Source organism: Thalassophryne amazonica, chromosome 1 (genome assembly GCF_902500255.1).
Source record: "Thalassophryne amazonica chromosome 1, fThaAma1.1, whole genome shotgun sequence".
Taxonomy (NCBI): Eukaryota; Metazoa; Chordata; class Actinopteri; order Batrachoidiformes; family Batrachoididae; genus Thalassophryne; species Thalassophryne amazonica.
In genome coordinates, this window is record NC_047103.1 from 44,571,692 (window position 1) to 44,592,021 (window position 20,330).

General features: G+C 42.0%; 1 protein-coding gene across 1 annotated transcript in view; it reads right to left on the reverse strand.

Moving 5' to 3' along the window:
* Positions 1–20,330, reverse strand: part of LOC117509052 (solute carrier family 22 member 13-like) — a 69,424-nt gene that overhangs the window by 40,188 nt on the left and 8,906 nt on the right. The window contains exons 5-8 of the mRNA XM_034168866.1: positions 20,137–20,257; positions 19,938–20,032; positions 12,951–13,165; positions 12,721–12,829 (exon numbers count right to left, since the gene is read on the reverse strand). Of these exons, the coding sequence (XP_034024757.1) occupies positions 12,721–12,829; positions 12,951–13,165; positions 19,938–20,032; positions 20,137–20,257 (540 nt within the window). The remainder of the gene's footprint in view (positions 1–12,720; positions 12,830–12,950; positions 13,166–19,937; positions 20,033–20,136; positions 20,258–20,330) is intronic.

Genomic DNA, 20,330 nt, shown 5'->3' on the forward strand with positions numbered 1-20,330 from the left:
CAGTACCGCCACCCAAAGGTTTGGCAGACTAATTACAACACATTTATACGGTTCGATGTGGATGGATTTTTTTTTTAAACGACGTAGTGTGGATGAAGTTTTTTCCCCAAACTGAAAGGGTAAGATATTCAGTTTTACAAATACCCGACAACGTGTGTACATGGCCTTATGTCTGTGAAAGGCACTATATAAATAAATTTACTTACTTACTTACTGATATTGAGTGCACGTTTTACAACATCATAAAAGTTTTAAAACATGCAATTGCGATGACACTTCCAGGGCTCCATAAAAATGCCTGTTTTTACAAATAAAAATGGAATATTTTACAAAAGCACATTTATCTTTAAACCAACACACGACACACGTCACATTAACTTGTTGGTTTACATAATGGATTACTGAACCAATTACTGTTTAGCACTTTTACCCAGAATGCTTTGCGGTCTGTGTTTGTTACAAAACCTCAGAATTAGTGCCTTATTCAACATTAAACAATATATGTTATATTTTATCTTTGTACAAATGACAGAATTGACATTAATGGAGTTATTCTATCAGTATTTTCAAAAAAACCATAAGTTAGTATGACTTTATTTTTCAAGACCTCCGCCTGACCAGAGTGTTGAAATTGATAGGGAGTTGGTCTTATGGCTGCTCTTGGTGTGCTTCTGTGGTGGGAGTGTTGTTGTAAACAAGAGCTTCCAGCAGAGACAGAATGTTGAAAGGAAAGTGATTATGATTAGAAAACAGTTGATTTCATGGGTGCTCTCAGGATTTATCTGTGCTGCTTCCCGCAGGGGGCAGCATGGTCAAATATTCTTGCTTATTCTTTAGGTCTTTTATTGTTTTTGATGCTTTCAATAGTGGTTGTGTTAAAAATCAATTTCAGCTCTTTAGTAACTGCAGATGTCCCGTAGACAACACCAGAAGTTATCTGTAACTTCTGATACACTTTTGGATGGTTTATCGGTTTATATTTATCAAAGATAACTTTTCAGTTATATGTTATCCAAGTTAATTTTTTGGTTATCTGTGCCCACCACTGGCTGTACATAGTAACAGGGGACTTCAACCATGTAAACCTGCAAGATATTCTCCCCAAGTTCCACCAGCATGTAAACATTACCATATGAGGGGAAAACACGCTGGACAAAGTGTATACAAATATATTTGGAGCTTACAGAGCAGCCCCCCGCCCCATCTCGGCGCCTCAGACCACATCTCACTCCTCATGCTTCCTGCTTACAGTCCAGTATCAACGGTAGCTGTGCCCATGCTTCAAGACTGCTTTGAGACCACCGACTGGCAAATGTTCAGAGCGGCTGCGGGTGGTGAAGTCTGCACAGAGGACTATCGGATGCAGCTTACCTCCCACTGGGGACATCTACATCTCCAGATGTAGAGACAAAGCCATCTGCATCCTCCGAGACTCCACCCACCCTGCGCACAGTCTGTTCACACCCCTTCCCTCTGGAAGGAGGCTGTGCAACGAGCAGACTGAAAAACAGCTTCTACCCGAATGCTGTCAGACTGTTGAACAGTTCAACATCCACCACCAAACTGTGAACATTGCACTACATGCACATTGTCACTTTCTTAATACTCTAACGCTGCTGCTGCTGACCCTGTGCCTTGTATATATATTCTATGGCCACAGGGGTGCGCATATTGTACATTGCAAAAGTTTATATTGCAAAAGTTTATACAATAGGTTAGGTTAAACAAAATTGTCCCAGTTAAAACTGCATTTCGTTCTGCCTGTAAGGGTCGAGTGACAATAAAAGTTAGTCTGAGTATATTTTACCCCTTTAGTGCCCGCCCTCAAACAAGACTGCGGTGTCCAATTGTCAAATCAAACAATCAGAGCGCGCGTAGCGTCATAGCCACATAATATTTTTATCTCCTTCCTCAAGCTTTTTTTTTTTTTTTTTTTTTTTTTTTTTTTTGCCTACAGTGGCCGTTACGCACCATCGTATTCATAAGTTACAGTGGTGCAGATGAGTGGTGATGATATTTGCAGGTAAGCAGAGTGAAGGCACTTTATAAAACACCTTATGTTAGTAGGTGTATCTAACTTGTGCTCTTTAACAGCAGTGGACTTTAGATAAGGTTTTTGAGATAAGGTTTTTCTGATATAGATTTTTGCTGTTCGAAGGTGGAAATGGTTTCTGGTGATGGAAGACATCAACACACCAGCTTATTTTTTTGGTGAGCACAGCCACAGGAGAACAAGTGATGTTATTTAAAGGATGCAGGGGACAGTTGCATGATTCAAAATTAGGAAAATATTTTAAATATAATCAATCAATCAATCAATTTTTTTATATAGCGCCAAATCACAACAAACAGTTGCCCCAAGGCGCTTTATATTGTAAGGCAAGGCCATACAATAATTATGTAAAACCCCAACGGTCAAAACGACCCCCTGTGAGCAAGCACTTGGCTACAGTGGGAAGGAAAAACTCCCTTTTAACAGGAAGAAACCTCCAGCAGAACCAGGCTCAGGGAGGGGCAGTCTTCTGCTGGGACTGGTTGGGGCTGAGGGAGAGAACCAGGAAAAAGACATGCTGTGGAGGGGAGCAGAGATCGATCACTAATGATTAAATGCAGAGTGGTGCATACAGAGCAAAAAGAGAAAGAAACAGTGCATCATGGGAACCCCCCAGCAGTCTACGTCTATAGCAGCATAACTAAGGGATGGTTCAGGGTCACCTGATCCAGCCCTAACTATAAGCTTTAGCAAAAAGGAAAGTTTTAAGCCTAATCTTAAAAGTAGAGAGGGTGTCTGTCTCCCTGATCTGAATTGGGAGCTGGTTCCACAGGAGAGGAGCCTGAAAGCTGAAGGCTCTACCTCCCATTCTACTCTTACAAACCCTAGGAACTACAAGTAAGCCTGCAGTCTGAGAGCGAAGCACTCTATTGGGGTGATATGGTACTACGAGGTCCCTAAGATAAGATGGGACCTGATTATTCAAAACCTTATAAGTAAGAAGAAGAATTTTAAATTCTATTCTAGAATTAACAGGAAGCCAATGAAGAGAGGCCAATATGGGTGAGATATGCTCTCTCCTTCTAGTCCCCGTCAGTACTCTAGCTGCAGCATTTTGAATTAACTGAAGGCTTTTCAGGGAACTTTTAGGACAACCTGATAATAATGAATTACAATAGTCCAGCCTAGAGGAAATAAATGCATGAATTAGTTTTTCAGCATCACTCTGAGACAAGACCTTTCTGATTTTAGAGATATTGCGTAAATGCAAAAAAGCAGTCCTACATATTTGTTTAATATGCGCTTTGAATGACATATCCTGATCAAAATGACTCCAAGATTTCTCACAGTATTACTAGAGGTCAGGGTAATGCCATCCACAGTAAGGATCTGGTTAGACACCATGTTTCTAAGATTTGTGTGGCCAAGTACAATAACTTCAGTTTTATCTGAGTTTAAAAGCAGGAAATTAGAGGTCATCCATGTCTTTATGTCTGTAAGACAATCCTGCAGTTTAGCTAATTGGTGTGTGTCCTCTGGCTTCATGGATAGATAAAGTTGGGTATCATCTGCGTAACAATGAAAATTTAAGCAATACCGTCTAATAATACTGCCTAAAGGAAGCATGTATAAAGTGAATAAAATTGGTCCTAGCACAGAACCTTGTGGAACTCCATAATTAACTTTAGTCTGTGAAGAAGATTCCCCATTTACATGAACAAATTGTAATCTATTAGACAAATATGATTCAAACCACCGCAGCGCAGTGCCTTTAATACCTATGGCATGCTCTAATCTCTGTAATAAAAAAAATATATAATCAACTGAGAGTTCTGACATTTGGAAGTACACTAACATATTTCCTTGATTAACCATCTGACCTTAAATACAGGCCTGCCTCATTTAAATGCCAGGTCAAAATTCCACTGGAAAAAAAATAAGCGCTGATCAAGTTTAAATGCCGATGTCACAGACCGAATGGTCGCCCCTTTAAAAAGCCCCGCCTTCACTGCGCATGCATCATTTCGGAGCGTCAGTAGCGACTCACCGATTATCGCCTGTTTCTACTTAAAACTGACTTTAGAATGATATAAGAGGTTTTACTTTGTCATCTGATGGTTAATAATCAAATTATTTCCTTAAATCTCTTTGGGTGTAGAGTCAGACTTAGAGAGTCAGACTCAGATGTGCTGCTGTCACGCTCTGATCACTCCCCCGTCTTTTATGATGAAATAATGCTGAATTTATGTGGAAACGGTTGTTGTACAAAAGCTTCAGATATCTGTCACTGAGATAGATGATGACAGGAGTGCAGTTTGAAGCAGAAACAAGGCAATAATCGGCGAATTGCTGCTGACGCTACAAAATGACGCATGCGCAGTAAAGGCAGCGGGAACCGATTTCTAGGGGGGACCATACAGTCGGTGACACCGGGTCACTTTTGTTAGCTGTCAGATGTCTCTTCCTGGCTGATTGTCCGTGTGAGCAGTCCCAGGTCAAAATGGCAGCCACCTGCTTCTGCATATGTGCTGACGTACAATATAAGGGTAATTTGACTCCTGAGAGAGTGACTCCTTCTCCTAGTGTGTTAGAAAAAGGAAGTACAATTCCAAGACCATTGAGACAAAGCTGTAAGCTGTTGCATTTGCACCCCACCCCCCCCAAAAACAAAAAAAACAGCAAGGTAGATACAGTTTACAATGAATTCTTTCGAAGTCTGCTGGGGAGTGTTACCTTAAAATCCTACGATGAAATTGCATGCCATAGTGTCAGTTGCAGAGTAACAGTCATAGGTGATGCACTGGTATTGTTTTGATTACATGCACCAAGGACTTAATAAAATCATTGGTGTTTTGTCTGTCTGTCTGTCTGTCTTTCTGTTAGCAGGATTGCGTCAAAACTACTGCACAGATTTTGCTGAAATTTTCACCACAGATAGATATTAGGCCATGGACAACTCCATTAAATGTTGGAGGTGATCCAGATCCGGATTCTGGATAAAGTTTCACTTTAGACAGGCTTTGAAGCATTATGTCAAAACTACTTCACGGATTCTCACCAAATTTGCACCGCAGATAGATATTGGGGCATGAAAGACTCCACTGAATTTTAGAGGTGATCCGGATCCGCATTGACGCGCGTCAGACATCTCTGATTGCTCTTGTTTAGCACTGCATTGCTTACCATCCCATTACATGATATTAAGAACATGTAGCTAGATCAGTGGTGGGCACAGCTAACCAGAAAGTTAGCTTAGATAACTGGTAATCAGTAAACTGAAAAGTTATCTTTTTTTAACGCTAAACCGATAAACTGCCTAAAAACTTATCAGAAGCTACAGATAACCGATAACTTTCAATTTTGCTTCCCATACACTCTCAGCTACTAAGAAGCCAATTTTGAGTTTAAACACCGCCAAAGCTTCTAATAGAACCAACAGTGATCACAAACCCAAAGGAGCCAGCACTTCTGTCTTTGTGCACTCTGCCCCCTGCTGTAGGAAAGTGTCATTTACCTTTACAGGATACAGTGGTCCCCCGATGAGGCAGAGGTCTTGAAATGGAAAGCAGGTTTGAATTCTGCTTTTGCTTTAAAAATAAAATTATTACGGATAGAATAACTACATTAATGTAAACTCTTAAAATGTACAAAGTGATATATAACACATCTGTTAATGTTAAAATAATGCACTAATTCTGAAGATTTGAACATTAACGCACACATGGCCGAAAGGGATTATAGAGGTACCTAAGCCTCCGCTCATACTGATTGGTTGATTCATTCATTCTATGTAAAAACCAACACAAGTGAATCAATGTAACATGTGCTGGTGTTTACAAATAAATGTCCTTTGGTAAAATATGTAATTTTTTTATTTGTATTAAAAAAAAGAAAGAAATTTTCAAGATTCCGCTAGACAGCACCTAAGTGCACGCGTGATGACATCACAACTCTATCCAGTTAGGGAGACAAGGTTTCTTTCAATAACAAGAACTGTCAAAAAACTTTCTTGTGTGTGGTTGGAGTTGTGTGGTGATAGGAATCACTTTTTGAATGCTTGAATAATGATGTCAGTCACACAAATAAATCAAACAATAGTGAAAACATGTTCATTGCGCCCAGAATGTTGGTATTTTTGTGGTGGATTTAGAATAGGCACTCGATGCTCTATTATGTTTGCCTTCCTACAATCACCACCAGGGTGATTGATTACTCTCACCTGTGTAACGTTCGATGATTGATGTTCAGTAAAGCCTGAGAGAAGATGTGAGTTTGTGTCCGGTCATTTATTTTGTTATTATAAGTGTTTACTCAGTAAGTTTAATAGCCACCCTCCACTCGGGTATGAGTACAATAAAGTAAAGAACATAACACGGTGTCAGAATAGCAGAACTGAGACACTTAGACCGAAATAATTGTAGAAGAGTTTCTGACTGGAATACTTAGCTAGCAGCTCACGAGAGTGATGGAGCAGTTCAAGCCACCGTCACCTCTTCTTCTGATCTGGCTGAAAATTGGCACTGATGGGAACAGAGATTCCGACTGTACATGACTGCGACAGGTTCACTGGACAAGGACGAAGAAGTCAAAATTGCCATTCTTCTTCACACCGTAGGCACGGATGCACTGGAAGCGTACAACACACTCACCATTACCCTAGTGGATGAAGAGAACGAGACAATGGAGGACGTGCTAACGGCATTCCGGGACTGCTGCAGCCCACAGTAAAACCTAGTATTCGAGCGGCACCAATTCTGGACTCATCCGATGACTGAAGGTATTTCAGTAGATAAATTCGTCACAGAGCTGAAACAGAAGAGTAAAGATTGCAAGTTTGGAATCAGTGAAAATGACATGCTTAGGGACAAGTTGGTGTTTAGCATACAGAACTCTCATCTCAATAAAAGACTTTTGCGGGAAAATGACTTGACGTTGACTCGAGCCTTAGAATTGTGCAGGGCTACGGAATTGGCCAAGACACACATACAGGTGATGCAAGCGACTGCGGCTCATAGTTACGATAGCCAAGTAGATGCCATACACTTCAAGAAGGGCACAGGGCAGAAAGAATCCAGTGACAGTAAGATCGGGAAGAAAAGGGCAACGGGAGACTGTCATAGGTGTGGGAGAAGCCATGATCCACGTCAGTGCCCAGCATATGGAGCAGTGTGCAACAGTTGTGGGAAAGCTAACCGCTTCTCGAAAGTTTGTTGTGCAAGCAGCGCCGGCACCAGCAGCAAGGCCAAAACAAAGACAGTACACAACATAGAGACTGAGCTTGATTCCATATACATAGGTAGAATCACAAGTGCCGATGTGCATGCCATAAGCAGCAAGGCTGAAGACAACGCCTGGTACACAAACGCCACGGTTGGCGGTGCAGCAGTAAAATTCAAGCTGGACACAGGGGCGGAGGTGAACATGTTGCCTTTGTCAATTGTGCAGAAGATGCCGAGTCCACCGCCAGTCAAGCCTACATCCACAGTGCTGGTCACGTTCGGGGGCGCTCGTCTCATCCCCAGAGTTGTCGTGTCACTGAAATGTTGAACTGCCAAAAGAGAAGCCACCCTGCAGTTCTACGTGTCACCTCAATCAGACATGCCCATCCTCGACAGAGCAGCATGTGAAGATCTACAGCTGGTGAGGAGGCTCGAGACAGTCGCCACAAAGCCTGCAGTTACCAGAGAGGAGCTGCTAGAGATGCATCCAATCATCTTCAAGGGGCTAGGTGAGTTCCCCGGCATCCATCACATACACACCGATCCATCAGTCACACCAGTGGTTCATGGGTGAAGGAATAGTCCCCTCTCCATTCGTGACAAGCTGAAAGAGACATTGCAAGACCTGGTAAAACGCTCAGCCTGTAACAGAGCCAACAGAGTGGGTGAACAGTTTAGTAGTGACAGAAATGAAGAACGGTGCACTGAGGGTGTGTTTGGACCCTCAGGACCTAAACATGGCGATAAAGCGGCAGCACTACTCCATCCCCACTCCTGAAGACGTGCGGAGTAACCTGGTAGGAAAGACCATCTTCAGCATTCTGGATGAAAAGGACGGATACTGGCAGATCAAGCTTGATGAACCATCGTCGAAGCTGTGTACATTCAACACGCCATGGGGCCGATATCATTTCCTGTGGCTCCCTTTCTGCATCAAGTCGGTGAGCGAAGTATTCCAGCAGAAGAACCATGAGACTTTTGGAGACATCCCAGGTGTGCACGTGATCGCAGATGACATGATCATCGCTGCATCATCAGAAAAAGAGCACGACAAAATCCTCAGCAAAGTCATGGCGAGAGCACGAGAGGCCAATGTGAGGTTCAATGGCGACAAGATCCAGTACAAGGTCAACACTGTGAGGTACATGGGTCACATCATCACCCCAGAGGGACAGAGACCTGATGATGGCAAGATAAAAGCAATCACCAACATGCCACCTCCAGTTGACAAGCCTGGCCTGCAGCGACTGCTTGGTATGACAAAATACTTGGCACAGTACATACCCCACGAAGCTACACTCACAGCACCTCTGAGACAGCTGCTGAGGAGAGATGCTGTGTGGCAGTGGAGCGCGCATCACAGTGCTGCGTTGGAGAGCTTGAAGGCCACCCTCACAAAAGCACCTGTGCTGAAGTTTTATGATCACAGACTCCCACTAACCATACAAACAGACTCGTCGAAAGATGGACTGGGAGCGTGTCTTCTTCAAGAAGGTCACCCTCTATGCTACGCTTCCAGAACACTCACTGAAGCTGAGCAAAGATATGCTCAGATAGAAAAAGAGTTACTCACGATAGTCATTGCAACCAAGAAATTCCATCAGTACATATACGGCAAGACGGTAGCAGTGCAGTCGGATCACAAGCCACTAGAGATCATCGTGAAGAAGCAGCTTTGCAAAGCACCGGCCCAACTGCAGCGAATGCTGCTACAACTGCAAAGGTGTGATCTTAACATCTCCTACACACCCGGGAAACACATGTACATTGCAGACACGCTGTCTCGTGCAACTGAAAACAGAGAGGCAAACGACATCGATGACCTGTGCAATGAGAAGTTTGTGCACGCCCTGCAAGCCACAGATGCGCTGAGCGCAGACACTCAGTCAGCTGTAAGAAGCTACGGCAGCAGATCCCGTGCTGCAGGCTCTGTGCGAGACATTGGACAAGGGCTGGCCAAGAAAGAGACGCAACGTGGACAACAACCTGCACAGCCAATGAGACACAACATCAGCACAGAGAACGGCATCATGATGGTAGGAGACAAGATCATCATTCCTCAGAGCTTCAAACAGGTCATCTTAGAGAAGCTACACATAGCTCACCAAGGGATTCAACGAACAAAGGCCAAAGCAAGAAGCGTCCTCTACTGGCCTGGAATGACACGTGACATCAAGCTCATGACCAAAAAGTGTGCACCCACAACATCAGAAGGAGCCACTCATCGCGCATGACATTCCTGAGTTGCCTTGGATGAAGGTAGGAACAGACATCTTCGAACTAAGAGGTCAGTCCTATCTCTTGTTAGCTGATTACCTGACAAAGTTGAACATCCCAGACAAATCAGCACACATGGTGATACAGAAGATGAAGTCTGTTTTTGCCAGACACTGTATCCCGAAACAGATTGTTAGTGACAATGTGCCATTTGGCAGCTATGAAATGAAGTCATTCACTGTAGCATGGGTGTTCACACTCACACACTCCAGTCCGGGCTACCCACAGTCCAATGGACTTGCCGAAAGAACTGTAAAGATTGTGAAACATGCCCTGAAAAAAGCACTGCAAACTGGTACAGATCCACATCTTCTACTACTGTCGCTGAGAAACACACCAGTGACAGGACTGAGCGAATCTCCTGCACAGATGTTGATGGGAAGTGTCCTGAGAAGCACATTTCCATGCTCCAGTGCTGTGTTGCAGCAGTCCACCTCACAGCACATACACACCCGACTACAGGACCTGCAATCCCGCCAGCACTGCTACTACAACCGCCATGCCAAGCCACTTCCAGAGCTGGCCCAAGGTTCCACAGTGCACATGTGCACATGGCGTCGATGGGAACCTGCTGTAGTGCTACGCAAGAGAGGTGAGCCACGGTCTTACACCGTGCAGACACCGGCAGGACAGATCTTTAGAAGGAATAGGTGTCACCTACGGAAGATCCACCAGAGTCTGTTCAGAGACACAGACCCTGATGAACATTCAGAGGACACACAACCCCAATGACTGCCAGCTGACCCGCCACCGCAAGATCCTCCAGCTGAAGCAGACGACGCCTCTGTGCACCACACCAGAAGTGGTAGAGCAGTGGTGCGCCCCACCAGATACAAGGATTTTGTGATGGAGGTATCAAAAGAGTAACATTTCAGTCTTACGTGTGTCCCACCCCCCCCCCCTCCAAAAAAAAAAAACAACAAAAAAATAAAGACAGAAAGAAAAGAAATGAAACAAAAAAAGAGAAAGACATGGAGACACATGTATTACACTGAATGTTTCTACACATGTATTACACTGAATGATTTAATGTTGTTATTATTGTATTATTGTATGTTTTTATGTTTTTGCTTGCAGGATACACAGAAATGTTCAATTACCTAGTAAGGTTCACTGGAGGCCGATGAATGTTTAAAATGAGTTACCCTTGATTACAGTATGCAATGTTTCTAATTAATTCTAAAGCTAAAGGACATTTACCATAAGAAGAATTGAATGATACTGAATGAGTATGGTTTAGAAGTGTATATGTTGAATATATTATATATATATATATATATATATATATATATATATATATATATATATATATATATATATATATATATATATATATATATATATATACTGTCTATGATTTAAGTATGCAAATTGAGTAAGTATGGGTTCAACTTGTCAGCCATGTTCTCTGCTTGAAAAAGGGGGATGTGGTGGATTTAGAATAGGCACTCAATGCTCTATTATGTTTGCCTACCTATGATCACCACCAGGGTGATTGATTACTCTCCCCTGTGTAACGTTCGATGATTGATGTTCAGTAAAGCCTGAGAGAAGATGTGAGTTTGTGTCCTGTCGTTTATTTTGTTATTATAAGTGTTTACTCAGTAAGTTTAATAGCCACCCTCCACTCTGGTATGAGTACAATAAAGTAAAGAACATAACAATTTTGGTCGTTGAACTTTGTCGTGCGGTGTCAATAACGCATTGATCAGTCGCTCCGTGTGGTGTCATAACATTCGATCAGTTAGCAGCTCTGTGCGGTGTAAAAACAAATCAATCAGTCGCTCCATGCGGCATCATAACACAACGAATCAATCAGTCGCTCTGTGAGGTGTCATAACATCAAGCCTGGTTCACATGGCAAGATAATTAGGCCGATATCAGACCTGATCTTCCCCTTCCGACAATCTTAAGGACGCCCCGACAATCTTGATGATGCTAAATATAATCTTATCGGATATTCCTGCCGTGTTTGGTTTGTAAGAGCGCTCTGATCTGCTCAGAAGGACGTGAGAAGCTAAATGTGACATGCAGCCAATCAGAAAGCGAGGTGTCTGACCTGGGAATGTTCGTGTGTGAAATCTTGTTTTTTATTATTTAAATCTTGCTGTGGCTGACACACACACTGTACAACTAAACCTGTCAGATCTATGATTTTTTTTTTTTTAATCTCCACTTGTGGGGTCTCTCAGGTTTTGGAAACCTACAGATAATTTTAAAATCCTGCGGTTGGCAACACTGTTATGTAACCGCCGGTCGCCAGTAGATGGCAGTGTTCTATGCATTTTGACGCCGGTTATATCTCACGGCCTGAATCACATTTGAACAGACTTTTTGGCTTCTTCTGGCATTTTTACATAAAACAAACACAATAACAACGTCTATAAACCCAGAGAATATATTCACAAGACTTTTGGGAACAATATACAAAGAGTTTAATGCTGTTATCCGTGTGGAGCCTGATCAGAGCGTCTCAAATGCATTTCTTTTGTCGTGAAAACCCATAATGCACTGGGCAGCTGCATGTCCACACTAAAACCTTCAAAATTAGTGCATTACTTTAAAACTAAAACATATATCTGATATTTTCACTTTATAAAACTTCAGACATGATGTTAATTTAAATAACTTGTCCGAAATTAGTTTGGTTAAAATTTTAACCCTAAGTTAAAACTCTATGCCTCTGGATGACTTGGGTGATATTGCCAGTGTATTAGTACTGTATGTCTGCAGAGGATAGAGTTGTTTCTCTAGAACCAGCTCTCCTCTGTTTGTAGAGGATAGAACTGTGCATCTACTACAATAAGCCACGTCTGCAAAAATGTTAGAGGTCTAAAAAGTACTGAACCAAAACTTATTGGAAGATAATTGGTCCGGTGATGGTTTTCAAAGTTAATCCAATAATGAAAACATTATCTTTGATAATTAGCGGTTAGCGGAACTGTGCCCACCACTGAGCGAGATGCTATATGACAGATGTAAAGCAGTTGGCTTTGGTTCACCCAGGGATGTGTAAAACATATAAATTACAGTGCAGGCAGCAAACAGCATTTTGTTTATACTCGCTGGCCTCATTTAGGTGCCAGATCTGCACACGGTTTGAAAAAATAAATGCCTGGGCTATTAATCAAGGAAATACAGTATGTATTATGTCAGTATTGTCTATTACAAGTCCTGACATGAAATTATTCTCAAAATAGTTAGTCAATAAACTTACTAATTTGGTATTACCTAACAAAGGTAGGGTAGAGTTCTGCAGTATAAATGTAAGCTGTACCGAAACCGGCAGTTGCAGAGAATTTTCCCAGAACAGCGATGACCGTTACCACCACAGGGAGGTCTGTGAAGAAATTAAACAGAGATAAATGTAAAATACTGTACATGTGATTGGAGAAAATGATAGCGAATTTAAATGTGAAGAAAAAGTATTCAAAAATTTAAAACAATGATTTTTATAATACCCTCTGGAACAGCAAGGATCAAAAGGCAAACAACGCCCCCAATGAGCATGTAGCCTGCTTGACTTGGTCTCCTTCCAAGGTACTGAGTTGAAACCAAATATGCCAGGTAGGCTGGAGTTTCAACTAAACCAAAGATGAACTGTGTGAGGTAGATGTTCAGACCAAAACCTCCGACATTCAGGCTCAGTCCATAGTACAGTAGACTCGATGCAAACCTGGTGTCAGAGATGGATGGATACTTTCAGTTTGATATAAAAACAACAGGGACTTAAGACATTTTTGCTATTTTGGGTAATATGATGATCTACAGTGTAGGGTTTAGCTAGATGCTATAAGGAACATGAGGAAGAAGAGGGGACATCATCAGCCACTGTTTATCAGAGACCTTGAAGTGGAGAGAGTGAGCAGCTTTAAGTATTTGGTGACAAGTTTAGCCGCATGTTCTCCTTGAATTGCTGGCTGTCTGAGTGGTGTCCAAAAAATGAGGTGGGCTTCATAGATAATTGGCAAAGCTTCTGGGGAAAACCTGGTCTTGTTAGGAGAGATGGCATCCATCCCACTTTGGATGGAGCAGCTCTCATTTCTAGAAATCTGGCCAATTTTCTTAAATACTCCAAACCGTGACTATCCAGGGTTGGGACCAGGAAGCAGAGTTGTAGTCTTACACACCTCTCTGCAGCTTCTCTCCCCCTGCCAACCCCTCATTACCCCATCCCCGTAGAGACGGTGCCTGCTCCCAGACCACCAATAACCAGTAAAAATCTATTTAAGCATGAAAATTCAAAAAGAAAAAATAATATAGCACCTTCAACTGCCCCACAGACTAAAACAGTTAAATGTGGTCTATTAAACATTAGGTCTCTTTCTTCTAAGTCCCTGTTAGTAAATGATATAATAATTGATCAACATATTGATTTATTCTGCCTTACAGAAACCTGGTTACAGCAGGATGAATATGTTAGTTTAAATGACTCAACACCCCCGAGTCACACTAACTGCCAGAATGCTCGTAGCACGGGCCGAGGCGGAGGATTAGCAGCAGTCTTCCATTCCAGCTTATTAATTAATCAAAAACCCAGACAGAGCTTTAATTCATTTGAAAGCTTGACTCTTAGTCTTGTCCATCCAAATTGGAAGTCCCAAAAACCAGTTTTATTTGTTATTATCTATCGTCCACCTGGTCGTTACTGTGAGTTTCTCTGTGAATTTTCAGACCTTTTGTTTGACTTAGTGCTTAGCTCAGATAAGATAATTATAGTGGCCGATTTTAACATCCACACAGATGCTGAGAATGACAGCCTCAACACTGCATTTAATCTATTATTAGACTCAAATGGCTTTGCTCAAAATGTAAATGAGTCCACCCACCACTTTAATCATATCTTAGATCTTGTTCTGACTTATGGTATGGAAATTGAAGACTTAACAGTATTCCCTGAAAACTCCCTTCTGTCTGATCATTTCTTAATAACATTTACATTTACTCTGGTGGACTACCCAGCAGTGGGGAATAAGTTTCATTACACTAGATGTCTTTCAGAAAGCACTGTAACTAGGTTTAAGGATATGATTCCTTCTTTATGTTCTCTAATGCCATATACCAACACAGTGCAGAGTAGCTACCTAAACTCTGTAAGTGAGATAGAGTATCTCGTCAATAGTTTTACATCCTCATTGAAGACAACTTTGGATGCTGTAGCTCCTCTGAAAAAGAGAGCTTTAAATCAGAAGTGCCTGACTCTGTGGTATAACTCACAAACTCGCAGCTTAAAGCAGATAACCCGTAAGTTGGAGAGGAAATGGCGTCTCACTAATTTAGAAGATCTTCACTTAGCCTGGAAAAAGAGTCTGTTGCTCTATAAAAAAGCCCTCCGTAAAGCTAGGACATCTTACTACTCATCACTAATTGAAGAAAATAAGAACAACCCCAGGTTTCTTTTCACCACTGTAGCCAGGCTGACAAAGAGTCAGAGCTCTATTGAGCCAAGTATTCCTTTAACATTAACTAGTAATGACTTCATGACTTTCTTTGCTAATAAAATTTTAACTATTAGAGAAAAAATTACTCATAACCATCCCAAAGACGTATCGTTATCTTTGGCTGCTTTCAGTGATGCCGGTATTTGGTTAGACTCTTTCTCTCCGATTGTTCTGTCTGAGTTATTTTCACTAGTTACTTCATCCAAACCATCAACAGGTCTATTAGACCCCATTCCTACCAGGCTGCTCAAGGAAGCCCTACCATTATTTAATGCTTCGATTTTAAATATGATCAATCTATCTTTATTAGTTGGCTATGTACCACAGGCTTTTATGGTGGCAGTAATTAAACCATTACTTAAAAAGCCATCACTTGACCCAGCTATCTTAGCTAATTATAGGCCAATCTTGAAAGGGTAGTTGTAAAACAGCTAACTGATCATCTGCAGACGAATGGTCTATTTGAAGAGTTTCAGTCAGGTTTTAGAATTCATCATAGTACAGAAACAGCATTACTGAAGGTTACAAATGATCTTCTTATGGCCTCAGACAGTGGACTCATCTCTGTGCTTGTTCTGTTAGACCTCAGTGTTGCTTTTGATACTGTTGACCATAAAAGTTTATTACAGAGATTATAGCATGCCATAGGTATTAAAGGCACTGCGCTGCGGTGGTTTGAATCATATTTATCTAATAGATTACAATTTGTTCATGTAAATGGGGAATCTTCTTCACAGACTAAGGTTAATTATGGAGTTCCACAAGGTTCTGTGCTAGGACCAATTTTATTCACTTTATACATGCTTCCCTTAGGCAGTATTATTAGACGGCATTGCTTAAATTTTCATTGTTATGCAGATGATACCCAGCTTTATCTATCCATGAAGCCAGAGGACACACACCAATTAGCTAAACTGCAGGATTGTCTTACAGACATAAAGACATGGATGACCTCTAATTTCCTGCTTTTAAACTCAGATAAAACTGAAGTTATTATACTTGGCCCCACAAATCTTAGAAACATGGTGTCTAACCAGATCCTTAGTCTGGATGGCATTACCCTGACCTCTAGTAATACTGTGAGAAATCTTGGAGTCATTTTTGATCAGGATATGTCATTCAATGCGCATATTAAACAAATATGTAGGACTGCTTTTTTGCATTTGTACAATATCTCTAAAATTAGAAAGGTCTTGTCTCAGAGTGATGCTGAAAAACTATTTCATGCATTTATTTCCTCTAGGCTGGACTATTGTAATTCATTATTATCAGGTTGTCCTAAAAGTTCCCTGAAAAGCCTTCAGTTAATTCAAAATGCTGCAGCTAGAGTACTAACGGGGACTAGAAGGAGAGAGCATATCTCACCCATATTGGCCTCTCTTCATTGGCTTCCTGTTAATTCTAGAATACAATTTAAAATTCTTCTTCTTACTTATAAGGTTTTGAATAATCAGGTCCCATCTTATCTTAGGGACCTCATAGTACCATATCACCCCAATAGAGCGCTTCGCTCTCAGACTGCAGGCTTACTTGTAGTTCCTAGGGTTTGTAAGAGTAGAATGGGAGGCAGAGCCTTCAGCTTTCAGGCTCCTCTCCTGTGGAACCAGCTCCCAATTCAGATCAGGGAGACAGACACCCTCTCTACTTTTAAGATTAGGCTTAAAACTTTCCTTCCTTTCCACTTTCCATCCCTTAGTTATGCTGCTATAGACTTAGACTGCTGGGGGGTTCCCATGATGCACTGAGTGTTTCTTTCTCTTTTTGCTCTGTATGCACCACTCTGCATTTAATCATTAGTGATTGATCTCTGCTCCCCTCCACAGCATGTCTTTTTCCTGGTTCTCTCCCTCAGCCCCAACTAGTCCCAGCAGAAGACTGCCCCTCCCTGAGCCTGGTTCTGCTGGAGGTTTCTTCCTGTTAAAAGGGAGTTTTTCCTTCCCACTGTCGCCAAGTGCTTGCTCACAGGGGGTCATTTTGACCGTTGGGGTTTTTCCGTAATTATTGTATGGCTTTGCCTTACAATATAAAGCACCTTGGGGCAACTGTTTGTTGTGATTTGGCGCTATATAAATAAAATTGATTTGATTTGATTTGATTAGTAAGGAAGAAGTGAGGGCTGCTATGAAGAGGATGAAGAGTGCAAAGGCAGTTGGTCCAGATGACATTCCAGTGGAGGTATGGAAATGTCTCGGAGAGCTGGCCGTAGAGTTTCTAACCAGATTGTTTAATAAAATCTTGGAAAGTGAGAGGATGCCTGAGGAATGGAGATGAAGTGTGCTGGTTCCTATTTTCAAGAACAAGGGTGCAGAGCTGCAGTAACTACAGAGGCATAAAGCTGATCAGCCACAGCATGAAGTTATGGGAAAGAGTAGTAGAAGCTAGGCTTAGAAAACAGGTGAAGATCTGTGAGCAGCAATATGGTTTCATGCTGAGAAAGAGCACTACAGATGCAATGTTTGCTCTGAAAATACTGTTAGAGAAGTACAGAGGAGGCCAGAAAGAGTTACATTGTGTGTTTGTGGACTTAGAAAAAGCTTATGATAGGGTGCCAAGAGAAGAGTTGTGGTATTGTATGAGGAAGTCTGGAGTGGCAGAGACGTATGTTAGGGTAGTGCAGGACATGTACAAGGATAGTGTGACAGCGGTGAGATGCGCAGTTGGAATGATACTCATTCTAGGTGGAGGTGGGATTACACCAAGGATAAGCTCTGAGTCCTTTCTTGTTTGCAGTGGTGATGGACAGGTTGACAGATGATATCAGACAGGAGTCCCCATGGACTATGATGACACTGTGATCTGTAGTGAGAGTAGAGAGCAAGTTGAGTCTAGTCTAGAGAGGTGGAGATATGCTTTGGAGAGAAGGGGAATGAAAGTCAGTAGAAGCAAGACTGAGTACATGTGTGTGAATGGGAGGGCGCCCAGTGGAATAGTGCAGTTACAAGGAGGAGAAGTGGTGAAAGTAGATGAGTTTAAATATTTGATGTCAACTGTTCAAAGTAATGGAGAGTGTGGTAGAGAGGTGAAGAAGAGAGTGCAGGCAGGGTGGAGTGGGTGGAGAAAGGTGGCAGGAGTGATTTGTGACCGAAGAATATCAGCAAGAGTGAAGGAGAAAGTTTACAAGACAGTAGTGAGACCAGCTATGTTGTACGGCTTAGAGACAGTGGCACTAACAAGACAGGAGGCAGGGCTGGAGGTGGCAGAGCTGAAGATGTTGAGATTCTGTTTGGGAGTGACAAGAATTGACAAGATTAGGAATGAACTTATCAGAGGGACAGCTCAGGTGGGACGGTTTGGAGACAAAGTCAGAGAGGCGAGATTGAGATGGTTTGGACATGTGCAGAGGAGGGACCCAGGGTATATAGGGAAAAGGATGCTGAGGATGGAGCCACCAGGCAGGAAGAGAAGAGGGAGGCCAAAGATGAGGTTTATGGATGTGCTGAGGGAGGACATGCAGGTGGTTGGTGTGACAGAGGAAGATACAGAGGACAGGGTGAGATGGAAACGATTGATCTGCTGTGGGACCCCTAATGGGAACAGACGAAGAAGAAGAATTGTCCTTTGACCTCCACATTAGAAATATTACAAGGACTGCTTTCTTCCACCAGCGAAATATAGCGAAGATTTGTCCCATCCTGTCTATGGCTGATGCTGAGATCCTGATCCATGCATTTATCTCTTCTGGATTGGACTACTGTAATGTTTTATTTTCTGGTTTACTGCAGTCCAGGATTAGGGCTCTCCAATTGGTTCAAAATGCTGCAGCCAGACTTTTGACACGAAGCAGAAAGTTCAACCACATTACACCCATTTTCGCATCCCTTCACTGGCCTCCTGTCCCAGTGAGATCAGATTTTAAGATTCTGCTACAAGTCTAGAAAATTGTTCACGGACTGGCACCTCCCTACTTAGCTGACCTACTTAAACCCTACGTACCAGCCCGGGCTTTGCATGCTCAGGGTGCAGGACTACTTTGTGTCCCTAGGGTGAATAAGAAGTCTGCGGGTCAAAGAGCTTTCTCTTATCATGCCCCTGTTCTGTCGAATGATCTCTCAGTGTCAATAAAACAGTCAGAGTCTGTGGAGACGTTCAAGTCCAGACTTAAGATGTACTTATTTTCCTTTTCGTATGACGAGCATACTGGCATAGTATAGTTTTATGCTTTTTACTATTTTAATTCATTTTATTAGGAAACAGAGCATGCCCCGGCCTCAACTTTACCTAAATTCTGGGTCTTTTAGTGAAGCTTAGGGCTCGTGGCTAGTGATCACCTTAGTAGTTCTTGTTTTTTGTTGTTGTTGTTGTTTAATGCTGGCAAATTATAGTGCATGTCTTGTCTTTCTGATGCCTGATTCTGTTTTTTTCTCTCTGTTTAAGGTGTGGCTCCATCCAGAGATGGGTGTGGTTTTTGTGCTGGAGACCTGTCCTGTGCACCAACAGCATTTCCTGTATATTCGTTTTCTGAGTTGTTCTGTAATTTATGTCTGTAGCATGGCCCAAGCAGAGGGTCACCCCTTTGAGTCTGGTCTGCTTGAGGTTTCTTCCTCAGAGGGAGTTTTTCCTTACCACTGCTGCTCTGGGGGTTAGTAAGGTTAGACCTTACTTGTGTGAATCGCTTTGAGGCAACTCTGATGTGATTTGGTGCTATATAAATCAAAATAAATTGAAATGTTAATTGATACTTGTGCAAGCAGGGTGTACACCCACTGTGAACCCATCAACGTAAGGCGTGTCTCAATATTATGCTGTATAAATTGCACTCAACATTAAACCAAATTTTTGATGGTTTATGGAGCAATCAGTTTCTGCTACCTCGTGACTGCAGTACACCAGCACTGCACCAGACCACACAACATTTTTAGACCAACGCATCCATGGGTACACAAATGTACAATACAAGAAATTCTATTTCTACTTATTTAATTTATGTGTCTTCAAATTGATGTATTAAATAAGATCAAGTGCAGCATGAAAAAAATCTTGGTAAAAGAATAAACAATGATGACACACCAGTTACAGCCCATTATTGCAGAACGTTTTCTCAAATAGGAGGTCCGAAAGATGTCCAACATGGAACCTTGTTTCTGTGCACCCTCCAGTTCCATCTAAACGGCAACAACAACACCAAAATCTTTTCAGATAATTGCAATGTTTGTACTCAAGCAATTTAATATCTTGGAGGGGGGGCAGGAATACTACTGTTGCTCACATTATCCAGCACATCTTGTGGAATCTCTCTCTTATTCATCCTGGCTGCTTTCTGAAGCTGCTTGTGAGCGTCCTCCTTTCTGCCCTGAGTCAAAAGCCAGCGAGATGATTCTGGGAGAAACCTTATAAAAATACATCCAAGATCATAAATTTCAATTATTTGGATGTGATGTTCTCTGAGAAACCTTTGTGGAA